Here is a 14,552-nt window from a genome sequence, read left to right as displayed (position 1 = left end):
GGGGGGGGGGGGGGGGGGGAGTCAATCATTTCTCAAATATCTTATTTTTGCCCTCTCCGGCACAATCTGTGCGCTGTTCACACTCATGATAAGGGCGTCCACGCGTTATTTCACCACAACAAGGCCCGTATGAGGACGTTATTTGGCATTCACAGGCCTCTTGTTGTTGTTGTTGTTTTGTTTGTTTGTTTTTTCCCCACCCCTCCTACTCCGACGAATCTGAAATCTGAATGAACCAGTAAAGGAGGAGGAGGGAAACAAAAGCGGAAAAAGTGCGTGTTTTTAAAAACAACAAGCAAAAAACAAAAACAAAAAACAAACGAAAGGAGAGAGAATGACCCTGGAATCCATAATGGCGTGTTGTCTCAGCGAGGAGGCGAAAGAAGCCCGGCGGATCAACGACGAGATCGAGAGGCAGCTCCGCCGGGATAAGAGGGACGCGCGCCGGGAACTGAAACTGTTGCTTCTCGGTAAGCCCGACAGGGAGAAACACGGAGGAGGGAGAGGAGTGGAGGGTGTGTGTGTGTCTGGGGGGAGGTGGGGGGAGAGAGCGAGAGAGAGAAGTGCAAAGCCCGAATTCCTCTCACAAGAAATACCTTTGTGGGGTGGGGGGGGTAGATAGGTAAAGTTGAGGGGGGTGGTTGGGCTGTAATATCTCGGTGTTGTGAGTCCAGTGCACAGATTGACAGGTCAGCAGAGGGAGGAGATGCTGCCCAGCCAGGCCTACAGGGTGTAAAAAGGAGGGGGGGGAAAAAACCAACCACATGATTTGAATAACTGCGACCGGCTTAGTGTCCAGGAAACAAATGCTCACCAGTCACTACAAGGTGGTGGTGGTTAACTCTTTTCCTTACATGCATTCCCAGAGGGCCCATCCAGGTGGTGTGCTCATGAGTGTGTCAAATATCGGCTGGGCCAAAGTCTAGCGTTTTATTGCAAGTAATCAAGGCAGTATTGCAGCTTAACACCTAACCCTGGCAATGATTATATCACAGGTGTCAGTCAGTGGAGCGAGGCTGGGAGCATGCACTGCAATCATATAGAAGCTTGTGTGATGGCATGCTCCTGGACCCAGCATTGTGTACATTAGTTCATTTTTAATCATTTTCAAATGAATTGAAAACCCCATGCAGCTGTAGGTTATGCTTCTTAACACCAAATCATACGTAACAGTGCCATAAAATCTCAAAAACGTTGTAAATATCATCGGGTACCTGTGCATTTTTACAGTGTGGGGTTATGAAATGTGAGGATAGCGCGGGGGGAGGGGGTGGCAATCATGTCGAGAAGTATTAGTCACACTGGAGAAATTTGAGGAAAACAAGTCATTTACTCACCATCCCGTTTTTAATTCGATTTTCACCGAAGAGCCCATTAGTTGTGATGGTTGTGGTTATGGAGGAGTGGTGCCAGAAACCTCTCTTCCTGATCCACTGCCCTCCTCTCTCAGCTCCTTAGAGAATCCAACAGAGAAGCTGGTGCAGCGGGCTGGGGCTAAAGATCACATCATCCACTTTCTGAAGAACACATTTAGGCGTTTTTTTTGCCTCTTGAGGGATGTTTGGAGGAGAATGTTTTCCCCCTTTGCCCTCCCGTTAGTACAAAATGATTAAATGAATTCCCCCTAACAGGATTTGAAGGCGCTGACTGCCACCTCCCTTGTTAACTTCAGACAAATAATTGTGTTGTTGTTGCCCTCTAATCTCTTTTAATACCCAACAATTCGCCCATTATGCAAACACATAAACAGCCAATGACCCAAACCAAAAACTGATGAAGTTTGAGGACGTAATAAGATGTATATTATGGTTTTTATTCAATAATTAGTCAGTATTGTCATGTGATACAAACAAAGAATTTATGATTATGACTTTTGTGTAGTAGCTGCTTATCAGTAGGTCCTATCGTTATGGGCTATTATATTTCAGAGTGGTTTAGTAGCGTGCCTCTAATGACAGGATGCTTACAATTAATGTCTTTGAGTACTGAGTTGTAGGGAAGATACAATCTAAGTGGCAAAGTAAAAAGTTTCCTGTAATGATGGACCATGTGTGATTTCTCTGTAACAAACACAAATACCATTGTGTTAAATGTTATGTAATGAAGGCGGCACTCTGTCCGGCAATCAGGAGTGTAGTCTTTTGTTCTCTGCTGTGAGGTCGCATGTAGAGTATGAGATAGAGTAAAGATAGCAAATATGATAGGAATAATGGTCGAGGCCAAAGCAGGATAACGGACCTCACTGACCATTAACCTATATGGGTTCATCAGTGTATTGTTGGTCGTCACACTCACTAAAAACTCTCCAGTCAAGGTTAGAAGAATCGCTTGTTATTTCACAAATCATCTTGGAGTTAAAACTTTACTTTAAGTCTTTCAAACCCACTAATTGCTTTATGTCCACAGGGACTGTGTACAAATCAGACAGTTTAAAAAAAAACATTTCAAGCATTTAATCCATCCTCCTTGGGAATCTAATATCCATTAAGACACTGTAAACTAATAGGGGGGATGTACCAAAATTAAAACTCATTTGCGCTGGGCAGATGACCAAGAATACATAACTAACAAGTGGAAGAGTTGATGCAGCGGAAGAGGAGGAGGAGGAGGGGTTAGGGTTGACAGTGTAACACTTAGCATAGCTGTCTGGCAGTCAAATAGTTTAAAGCCAGCTAATGAGTCAGAGATACTAAAGGCTTCTCTAAAATGGGGTGACTAAGGAAAAGTCCAGTAAAAATCGATGTCCGCCAAAGCAGAAGAACCATGAGGCAATGCATCTCTGCAGGAATCAACTGAAATTGATCTCCTCCAGCAATACATGAGCATAAACAGATGAGTTGAAAAATGAATCACTGTCCTAACCCTTTAAACAGCTCATACCTCTTATTGAGTACGAGGAAAGGAAACACAGATATGTACACCTTTGAAATGTAGCTATATCATCAACAACTTCAGGGATTTTGCAACTCGCGCCATGCTTAACAATAAAAAAGTTAGTGAAATAACATAACTCAGTGGTTCCACAGCTAGAGCAGCAAATGTGGAGTGAAGTAAGTTGAACAGACCTTTTTTCACAGCGGACATCTTGACTTGTCAAACACAGGTGTAACTAATAACCAAGTAAATATGTTAACCGCTGTATTGCATGGCAAAAACCGAGCCATCATTAATGTTATTACTTCCATCTGTGCTTCTCTTACAATGAGTCAAAATGTTGGCTGTGAAAAAAGTTTACGCATCTTATTCAGAAGACACTGCTCTCTCTCTCTCTCGTCAATCCAAAACTCCTTTGAAAATTACTGTAAAGATATATAATATATATATCTATATCTATATCTATCTATATCTATCTATCTATATCTATCTATATCTATCTATATCTATCTATATCTATCTATATCTATATCTATATATATATATATTATCTAAGATTTAGGTTAGCAAGATTTATTTCCAAATCAAAACAACGTTTTTTTGTCTTTCAAAATCAGGCATGACATAATGGACACATGGCCAGGGTAGGAGATAAGATCATAATAATCATAAGATGCTAACCACTGAAGTTTACCTCAAGAGCCACCAGATCATAGTTTGTCACAGCACACATAAGCAAAAACGGGGACGCCCTCTAACAGAGTTACATTTTTGTGAGATTAAAGTGGTGCATTATAATAATATCATAAGCTGAATACGACCTTTGACTTCTGACTGCTGTAGGGACAGAGAATTAATCTCAGGGCCCTCCCATTGACAACCCAGCATAAATCGAGTAGGTGAAGTCTGCGTAGTAGTAGTGAACTCTGTTTTCCAATCAAGGCTCATTGACTGAGCTGCTCCACTGGAGGAGCAGTGGACAAAGCTTAGTGGGCACTTGACTGGTTGAGATAAAGAGGAGCACTTCTCCTTCACTTGCCAAACTTCTAAAATGTGCAGGAGATTCAAACCAATCCATTTGAATGAAAACCTACACTTTCAACCTTTTTATGCTAATATTAGCACTGTGACTGCAGATGGCATGGAGGCATTAAGCTTAAAACAATATTTAGTGGACCAGTAAGACCTTGTTTCAGGGGGATTGCATGTTTATGGGTGATAAAAATGACTTTAGGAAAGTAAACTTCTCCTCTTTAAGCATGACATTGGGTGGGGAGAAATGTAAAGCGACAGGGGAAAGCGGGTAGAAACCATGGCTCCATTACATTAGCTGAGATTCCAAACCTGTGCAGTCATGGGAAGTTCAAGATGAATGGAGCAGAGGGGAAAACAGCAACTTAGCTTGGGACTGGTGACATAGTGACTGGAGTCTGGAAAGAAATTAAGATATATACTGAAATAGATTTAGCAGGAGAACACATTTTTTCCCCAAACAAACTTGTCTAGTCTAGTCATTCATTCATTCAGTAAATATTTAGTCATCTTAATTGAGTTGAGTTCATTTTATTGCTGTAACAGAAGTCATTCAAACTTGTTTTGGTGAGTTCAGTGCAACAGGATAGGCAGGACAACATTTGAAACTCCCAGTGTTTAAGGATGTTCTGACATCTGAAGACTCAAAACTCAGCTGTAGAACAGTAACTAAAGCCTGGGATCAACTAACCAATTAACCAAATTATCATGATCCTTTTGTATGATGGCCCTGTTTGTGTGGATCATGAATACAATACTTGTAACTAGAAACACTTTGCCTCATTGGAGCATGTTTACTGTATATACACAACACACTGAACCGACACTACAAACACATGAACAGTGTAAGCTGAGGATGGTAGTGTATTTTAGATTTTAGTAGCTAATTTGCACTATTAATAATTGTTTAATCTTTGCAGTCCTTTTTCAACTAAAAACAACAAACATTTCTTAATTCCAGCTCCTCAAATGTCAGGATTTTAGATTTTTTTTTTGTATTTGTATATACCACCCTGGGCTCTTGTAAAGTTTAAAATAAACGTGTTACAATGTTCTGACATTTTATATCCTTGTAGGATACAGTGAAATTGAGATATAAATGCACATACTTGCTGCATTGTACTTTCTTGTTGCATTTCTACATGCATTGAATATCTGACCTCTATTTACTTAGCTTTGAGGTCTTAAACATCTGTTGACTGCCAAAAGGGTTAAACATGAATAATTATCAGGCTTGTCTCCATCTGCTAAATTGATTTAAAATTGCTCAATTACAAAAGTGGCACAGCCCAGCTCTAATCCTCAAGAGACCATTGGACCTAGTTTATGATGCCTGTCCCCCTTTACACACATATGCATATATACACATACACACATAGACAAGTGGACTGACAGATTTTAAAGGTAAAGGTACAGTTATGAACAACTTAGATTATTGAATTACTATGTCTGCAACTGTGGCTGAACAACTTTTAAAAGCATTGCAGCATGTTTAATCTGCACTTTTGCACTCACATTTTGCATATCATCTGTCAAAATCTTTCCAATCCCTGTCAGCTGCTTTTATCGGACAAATGAAAGCTGTGGGAACTTTGTCAAGGCTACAACAGAACAAAGTCCACCGCAAACTTTAACAAGCTTTTAACAACCACATGGTTGTAATTGTGAGAGGAAGCGCTAAACATGTCATATGATTTTTGTATGAACGCAGCCAAGTTAACAGTGCAGAATTAGGGAGGAAAACTTAAACCATTTTTATAATTTTACAGTGCTCTAATGCAGTTAAATACTTAACATAGTATCAGCAGTGTCTCAGTATAATTCAGGTCTTGTGTGACACTGAGAGGATAAACAACATCTTTCCCCCACTTTTTTGTGTATTATTGACTAGTCTAGTTGTCCTAAACTAAAATAACTAACATGGACATAGATATTCACCTTATCAAATTTTAGGGAAACTAGTAAAAGGAACACTAGTGTTTGGAGGTTTGAACACAAAATCGATGACAGTGTTTTTAAAATCGATACAATATCACAAAACAACCTATTGTGATATAGGTGATACAATATTTTTTGGTAAAATGGTGTCTGGTAAGCTACGTGGGTACAGCACAGTAATTCTTTTTTATTGAATTTAAGGCTCTGTCTTGTGTTTTGCCTAGAGATTTGCTGGTGCTGGCTTAAGGCTACCTGCCATTAACACTGAATCGATTTGACACCCACAGGAGTGTTTCCTTGCAAAAGTGAAAAACCACACCGGCTCCTCGGATCATTTCTACAAACATCATTTAACAGCTTCAGCTGCTCAATAGAAGATCAAGTTCAGTTTCATTCTATTCTTGTTCTGCACGCAGCATTGCTTAACCACAGATTTATACCTGAACTTGGATATTTAGTTATTTTAAAGGGAGTTAACTTTCAATTCGTAGTTCTCCTTTTCAATTCAGAACCCAGCAGTGTCCGACTCTTCTTAAGCACAAGTAAGAAGCAGGGCTGTAAAACACAGTCCAATATGCATGTTGAGGAAAGGTAAATCTGAAGAAATCATTTTTGTGTTTTCCAGATCTGACACCAGAGACTGTAGTTAGAGAACAACATTGCACTGAAGCATTTGTAAAAGTGAATGTGGTACTACAGTATCTCCGCCCTCAGCTCTGTGTTTTAACTCTCTCCATGAAGTGCTGCTAAGCTGTTGGGGAATTGAATTATTGAATTATTTTCCTCTTCTTCACTCATGCATTTTTTATGATGATGTTCAAGCATTGTATCTGCGTTTTTTGCATCCGTTATCTCCTCCGGTTTAAAAAGTCAGCTGCAGGCGTCTGTGCATAACTGAGACTGATGCCTTTTTAATGGAGAAAGCTACCAAATTCACACGATCCCTTTAACCTTAAATATGTGCTTATCGTTTGTTTTACCAGTTCAAGTTTGCGAATATTTGGCAGCTCGCACTTCGAGTTTGTCCAGAGTGTCACATTTTAAATGAATGCACCACACACAGACGTAGAGCTGCCCTCCCCCCCGAGTTCGACTGTGTTCGCGATAAGTCCTGGGGCTTGGCTTCTGGACACGGTGCTGGATCAGACAGACTCACCTCAGATATAATGTTGAGCCATTCACACCAACCTCAAACACCAGTCTAATCCTGGGTCACTGTATTGGTTTGAAAGGTGACTCAGCAGCCTCTAATGGCCAGCAAACACTCACCTACCTACTCAAACTCGCTGTCTTTCTATTTTTCCAGTGTGTCTCGTCTGTATTATAGAAAAAAACCAATTGCTACCCAGATGTGTGATTTTAGAGCAATTATTGTCTTTTAAATAATTGTTCTTATTTGTACAGATGTTTGTCATACAATGCATTTTACCATCTGATTTTTCTATAACCTAAGGTAACCTGTATAAAATACTGTAGTCTTGAAGGACTTAAAAGTAGCCTATAAATTAAGTCTATTCTGTGAGGAACATTTTCTTGAATGGGTGGATCCCCAGAGGAAACGTTTACTTCACACATTTAATCTGTAAAAGTAGGTTCGGCCGTCTTGAAATTCTTTGCATTCCAATATTGTAACATAAAACTGAATTGCAGCATCTCCAATTTTTCAGTTACTGTAATTATAAAGGTTGCTATCAATGAATGAATTTACAAACCACTCGCATTCCTCTTCTTGTGTGAGGACGTCAGGTTTTTTTTCTGTGCTTGAACAGCCGTGAGGAGATCAGAAATGTGCCACACAAGAGCAACTCAGATTCTTTGTGCCTGTTCAAATCCAAAACCCACTGGCATAGTTAATTTAAATTAAGTTTTTCAGATTACTCACTGTTCCACTTTGCCTGTTTTAAAAAATAGAATGTGTCTATTTTTAGGCTGGATGCTGTGAGGCATTAACTCTTGTGCAACACTATTTGTGGTCTGCAGCAACTACTCCTTGTCGTTGAGGTTAATGTAATAGTTAATTATAGGTGGGTGTGAGTGGAAAAGCAGGTGGTGACAAGTCCAACCCACCTTTGGTACTTTCCTACAAGGTGAATATTTCAAAGTGTGCCAAAGGGTAATGCGACAGTGTTTGTGTAGCATTAGCATGTAGCGCTAACAAGAAATTGGAAGTCCAATTCAAAGTCAAATAGCGAGAGCATATATGAACTTTGTAAGTAGGATTTGCTTGCCTAAAGAGCACTTCAAGGGTGATTGTGCTAACTCCAGTCTTGCCATTACTACCTTCCCCCGCTTATTTCAGGCTTCTAAATCGGCAAACCTACAATGGAAAAGCTGTTTCTGTTGAGGTTATAGTACTTCAGCAATAGTTCAGTCTGTAGCTTGGTTTTTGAAAGTGCTTAGTCTGTGTTGTGGGCCCACAGTAGTGAGGCTAATTTGGCTAAAATAGAGTTTATATTATACCGCACAAAGGAGTGTAACATATATAACAGAGTCTGTAGGTTGGCCACTGACATGCAAAACACACACATATACTCCTTCCTGCCAAATTTATTCAAGAGTTAGCGGTGTGGTAAAGTTAGACTGTTGTGTTGGTCTGCCAAGATTCTCAATGAACCAGAGAGAAACCCCCAGCTCTTCACACCCAAATAGTCCCTGTCACCACTGAGAGGAGAGAGATGTTGTTCTTGGTCTGTCCCCAGACCAAGCAAACAGGCTGAGAGGAAAGTAGCCAGCGAATAATATTATATGCGTAACTGACTCAGTGCACGAGTAAATACAGTATGTCTGTGTGCAATTAACACTGTGTGTATAAATGTGCACACGTTTCTTCCGAGATAGGACGTTGTGTTACAAAAAGCTATGATTCAGCTTTGCCTCAGCAAAAATCCTAAATTATGTCATTTACAGTTAAATCTACATTTTCAGCGTTTGCTTTGCTCACACTTAAAGGTCCAGTGTGTAACATTTAGGAGGATCTATTGGCAGAAATGGAATCTTATATTCATATGTATGTTTTCATTAGTGTATAACCACTTGAAAATATGAATTGTTATGTTTTTGTTACCTTAATATCTACAGAGGGAGCGTGTCCTCTTCTACAGATTCCTCCATGTTGAACTGTCATGTTTTTCCCTTTATGTTGATGTTCCTTACGGCTTCATTCAGACTTTGCATGATATTTGGCACCTGGTGAGTTAAAAATGTTATTATAGCGAGGAGGAAGGGCGTTTTATGTGTGCTGATTGATTTTAAAACTTATTTTGCTGTTGAAGCGTAATTATTGACCATCATGAGTGTGAGGGACACTTGATTCTGCCTCTCAGAGTGAATCCACTGATTCATCTTTCCATCAATTTCATAGTTTAACTTTATTAGAGAGCAGATTCTGCTGCATGTTTAATAATATCTGACAGTGCACAAGCATTGTATGACAGGATTCCTAATAGGAATTATTTTTAATTCAATCATTAATTAATTTGTATTTGCCAAGATGCCACATGTAAAGCGTTTTTCTGGATATTAATTTATTCATCTATGCGGTTGGGATGAATGAAAAGTGAAAATATTAGTCTTTATCAGACTTTTACTGGGGTTGTGTGTGTTTTAAGTGTTTTAATGAACCCTAATTGTTTTATTGTGAAAGTACGACTTTTGTTATGATGTTGCAGTTCATTTTTCACCCATAGAAATCCAGGAAAGGCTAAATGTCCATTTAAGGAGTGTGAATGCCAACACAGGAGATTAAATGTGTTGTCTGGTTAATTGAAATCCTACAAAATAAATAAACTCTATTCATTTGTCCCTGTTCCCTGTCTACTTTCTCAGGCACTGGGGAAAGTGGGAAGAGCACATTCATCAAACAGATGAGGATTATCCACGGCACCGGTTATTCAGATGAGGACAAAAGGGGTTTCACCAAACTAGTCTACCAGAACATCTTCACAGCCATGCAGGCAATGATCCGAGCAATGGAGACGCTCAAGATCCCCTACAAATATGAGCACAACAAGGTAAACGAGATCCTTTCACTCAAGCCATTTCAAATTCCTCAACTGAAATAACGCCTGTTGTGAAGGGTGAATAATAGTTTGAGAAAAAGAGAGAAAGACACTACAAAGTGGCCACAGCATCCTTGTATATTTTTAGACTGCTGTCTATCTTATTTGGAACAGCCATCCATAATCGTTTCCTGTCCTTTTTGACACTTCCTGTGTCCTTAGGACTTAGCACTTCATCCTTCCATCACAGCCTGTGTGTGTTTGTGTTTGCTTGTGTGTTTCCATGCGTATATACACACAAATACACACATGCAAGCACACAAGAGATACCAAATTTGACCCCACTTTCCATAACTATCACTTCAGCAGGTCCTTTTATCCCTCATTTTTCATTTGTATGAGTTACCCTTGTAGTCATCATTTTGGGAGCTGTTACATTGACCTCTTATTCACAGTTTATTCTCTGTGAGAGTGACAAATAAAAGGAAGTGGAGCGCAGTAGTCTTCACTATCACAGACCTTTTTCAGGCTGACCACACTGCTTTAGCTTTACATCAGAAGAAGTTTTTTTAATCAAAAGTATAAGTAAGTATTTGGTTAATTATTTCTGAATTATCAAAGCCGACCTTATTGGCTGTTGGCCTTAGTTGGGTTGCCACATGTTGGATGCATTTCTATTGCTGAATATCTGACTTTATGTTGGAGGTTTACAAACAGTCAATCTTTTAAACTTTGAGATTTTGTGAAGGGTGGAATTCTCACACACTGGCACACTGAGTTAATTATTTACAACATTTAGGTCACAGACCTTCGTCAGGCTTGAAAACCTTAATGTATAACGACACGTTTATGCTGAAGACACAGACTGCAACAACCAATCAAATAGGGAGCCCAAATCTCAAACACCTGTCTACCAGGTGTGCATTAGATAATGCTTTGTTTAAACTGGGAGATTTAAAATGGCACCATAGCTTGGCTTTAACTAGAGCACAGGTGCTTTTTGAATCCGTGCTGCTGTGTGGTGGATCATCATTCTCCATGTGTGCTTTCGCTCCCCTCATTCCTCATGAAGAATGAAACTGAACGTGCTGTTTCAGGCCAGCAATTTCACTATTGTTTTATTGAACACAATAAAAAAACAAGTGTATCCCTCAGACATGCTGAGTCAAAAAAATGCCACCATAACCTGTTTTTATTAAAAAGAAAAATACAAATATAGCATAATACTATCTGTACTAGCTGTTGTGGGGGTTAAAACCTTAATGTACTCAGTAGACAAATACTGGAATACTAGTTATGTGGTTATGTGCACAATAAAAAAGTACAACAAAAACTACCGTATGCCTACTTGACATGTCTTACCCAATATCCCTGTGCTCTCATACACATAATGCTGAAACGGGAACTTTTATACTTTAAACAAAGAAGTCCACTGACATCACAAAGGAAGTGAAAATGAAACCTGTTGATCGTGTTTACACTGGCTGTCTGGCCACTTATAGGAAAGGTCATGATTGTAGGCTTGTAGGCTAAACAAGCTCGACCATTAAAACAGCGCAGCGTAGCTACTGTATACTGGAAGAAACATGTTGCCAAAATGAGACAAGGAGATGCATTCGATAATGAAACTCCTTCCTCCTCACTGCGGATTGTTTCAGAAGGTGTAAATAAGTTGACTTTTTATGTGAAATCCAATCCCAAGGGCTCTACCACCACATCAAGGCCAAGTCTCAATCCCATTTAAATGATTTAAATAATTTACATCCCATTGAGCTGCTATGTTATTTGTTTACTACAGTCTACCAGCTCCACATTCATTACAGCATGTTAAATAAGTACAACTTAAACGTATTTGTTTTTAACTTATACTGTATGACTATACACTTGTAGGTATCCTGTGTAAAGTAAGTAAAAAGATGTGGATATGGGTTATATGATAATTCTAATCACTAAAAGATTAACTCTAAAATTCATGCTAATACGTTATTATCATAATAGCTGTCTGTTAAATGATAATTAAACTGTTTCAACATTCAGGCACATGTTGATCTTTTGTCATGGGATACAGGAGAGTTTTAATGGGAATCTGGGACGGCAAAACTTTCCCCTTAATAGGCCCAGTGGGATTTGAGCTTCAGATATTAGGTCCATGCTGAGCCTCGAGGTGCAAAGAAATTTCTGGATGTAGAATATGCGAGTGAGAAAATAAGCCAGTGATAATTAGGACTGCATAACCTGTATATTGATTGGCTTTCATAGTTACTGTGTTTTTAGATTAGCTTGATGGAGTTTTAATGAATTAAGTACTACTTTTTGTTTGGCGTTGTTAAATAAAGACGTGTGTCTTAGGTTTTTTCCCTTTGTTTCTTCCCTCCAGGGCAACGCCAACATTGTGAGAGAGGTGGATGTAGAAAAGGTCGGCATGTTCGAGAATCCTTATGTAGATGCAATCAAGAGCTTATGGAATGACCCGGGGATCCAGGAGTGCTATGATCGAAGGAGGGAATACCAACTTTCAGACTCCACTAAATAGTGAGTAAAAGGAAATACTTTTCTAAATATGTAGACAGTGAAATACAAGACTTTCTAGAAGCTTCTGCACTAGAGTTATATTTTGGATGGTTTTCGTGATGATAAATACATATCCTGGTTAATTTTCTCTCTGTGCGTCTGTAGTTACCTGAACGCTTTGGACCGGATTGCAGAGCCAGCCTACCTTCCCACCCAGCAGGATGTGTTGAGGGTTCGAGTCCCCACCACGGGCATCATTGAATACCCATTTGACCTGCAGAGTGTCATATTCAGGTAATTAAATCGATGATGAATTTAAGTAGCATTGTTGTAAACACTCATAATTGATAACTTCTTTACTGTTGTCTGTATAGCTGTGTATGTTAGTCAAATAAAGAAGAAAACAACTACAACTGACTCAACCTAAAGGAGAATAGACTAAAGAATTATACTTTCACTCAAGAAACAAAAAGTGTGTGTATATCATAGATAGAAAGCACCTCCTTTTTACCCAACTACATTTATCTGATGGTTTATGGTAAATTGTTTATGATGTGGATTAATATTTTATATGCGACAAGTACAATAAGCTCATAAAATATAAATAACACATGATCCTTTGTTAAGGTTTAAAGTACCCAACAGTAACATTATGAATGCAATGCTTAGCGTGTCATCAAGTATTTTTTACTTTGTGGCATTTGCTCAGGCCAAGGATTTGCACAGGATTATTATTATCCTTTTATAATGATCTAATGGTACACTTACTCACTTAACTCACACAGCTTCAGTGGAGGAATTGTACCACATGGAATTATGAGTAAGTAATAGTCTTAGTCACAATGTTAATACTCTGTTTGTACTCAACTGAATATTAAAATCACTTTAAATTCACACCAAAGGATCAACAGAGTCAACCCATTAGATCCACCTTTGGTCTTTTTTTTTTTAATTAAACCTGCTACAAGTTTTTAACTGGTTATAAAACAGTCTCAATTTAATACTGATGCCTCTATATGACCTACAGTAGCACACAAGACCATCAGTAAGAAGATTCTTAATGCCTACCACTGGGTCTGATTTTGTCCACAGGGGTCGCCAGAATCAACAAAACAATTAAATTTCCTTGTTACTCCTTTAAGCAATGCCCTTAAAATGTATAGATCCCTAGGTCAAGAACAGATTTAAACACATTTACAAACATTTTCAGGGCTTGTAGTGACTCTTTTTTTGTCTCTCCTGGATTTTGCTGGCACCCTGACAGGATGGTGGATGTTGGAGGTCAGAGGTCGGAGAGGAGGAAGTGGATCCACTGCTTTGAGAACGTCACATCTATTATGTTCCTGGTAGCGCTCAGCGAGTACGACCAAGTTTTGGTGGAATCAGACAACGAGGTGAATGATAAATACACATGCACACAAAATGAGATTAGTTTTACTTGTGACAAACAACAGCAAATACATTAATAACCAGATTAAGTGACTACATTGTCTGTGTGATGCTTAGTTTCACAGTTTCAAAAACAGTTTCACCTATCAAAAGGCTTTGTTATTTTTAATGTGATGGGGAAGAGGACTTGGATCTGAAGATGAAAAGCTATTTCTTATTTAAAACAATGGAAATCAGATTCCCCTCCTGCCTGGCTGTGCTCCACCTTTTTTTCCCCCTTGGAAAGCATTTGTAAATGATCAGCCAGCTGTTTTGAATAGCGCCTCCAGCCACATCTCCCTCTTAAGAGGATATAGCTTGTGTGTCAGTTTGTTAAAGTGTATTAATGAGCAGGTGTGTGTTCATATGTGTGTGTAGTCTTGTTGTTGTGCCCATGTGTTTTCCGTCCTTTGTTACTACAAACTGCAGAAAGAGAGGACTGACCAGCTGCATGTCCTCTGCGTGCTGGCGTCATTAGATCAGTTTTTATAATATACAGGAGATATTCTGTTTAGCACTCTTGATGCACTGCAGTGCTGGCGATGTGCTAGCCAAGGTTTCGCTTTCAGAGTGGTTGTTTTGTTCAATTAAACACTAAAATTAAGTGCAAGTGGAGATATTAAACTCTTGAAGGCAACGTGGACGCCCTCCTCTCTCATCTTTACTGCTTTCCCTCTGGTGCGCTAAACGTTTATTAAAATCTGTACTTAATGAGTATGAAAGACAGTGGTTTAATTAAGTGATTAACTCTCTCTCTCACTTTCTCTGTCT

General features: G+C 39.1%; 1 protein-coding gene across 1 annotated transcript in view; it reads left to right on the top strand.

Annotated features, from left to right (window-relative positions):
- The first annotated feature begins 18 nt into the window (after window positions 1-18).
- LOC118325619 (guanine nucleotide-binding protein G(q) subunit alpha) overlaps window positions 19-14,552 on the top strand; it is a 20,484-nt gene continuing 5,950 nt past the window's right edge. Inside the window, exons 1-5 of the mRNA XM_035658360.1 lie at window positions 19-470; window positions 9,670-9,854; window positions 12,220-12,374; window positions 12,519-12,647; window positions 13,618-13,747. Of these exons, the coding sequence (XP_035514253.1) occupies window positions 335-470; window positions 9,670-9,854; window positions 12,220-12,374; window positions 12,519-12,647; window positions 13,618-13,747 (735 nt within the window). The 5' untranslated portion in view covers window positions 19-334. The remainder of the gene's footprint in view (window positions 471-9,669; window positions 9,855-12,219; window positions 12,375-12,518; window positions 12,648-13,617; window positions 13,748-14,552) is intronic.

The sequence above is a fragment of the Morone saxatilis genome, unplaced genomic scaffold, assembly GCF_004916995.1.
Source record: "Morone saxatilis isolate NCDOM2014 unplaced genomic scaffold, NCSU_SB_2.0 Contig16, whole genome shotgun sequence".
In the NCBI taxonomy this organism is placed as follows: Eukaryota; Metazoa; Chordata; class Actinopteri; family Moronidae; genus Morone; species Morone saxatilis.
Note: the sequence above shows the minus strand (reverse complement) of the source record. Positions and strands in the feature narration are given on the sequence as shown.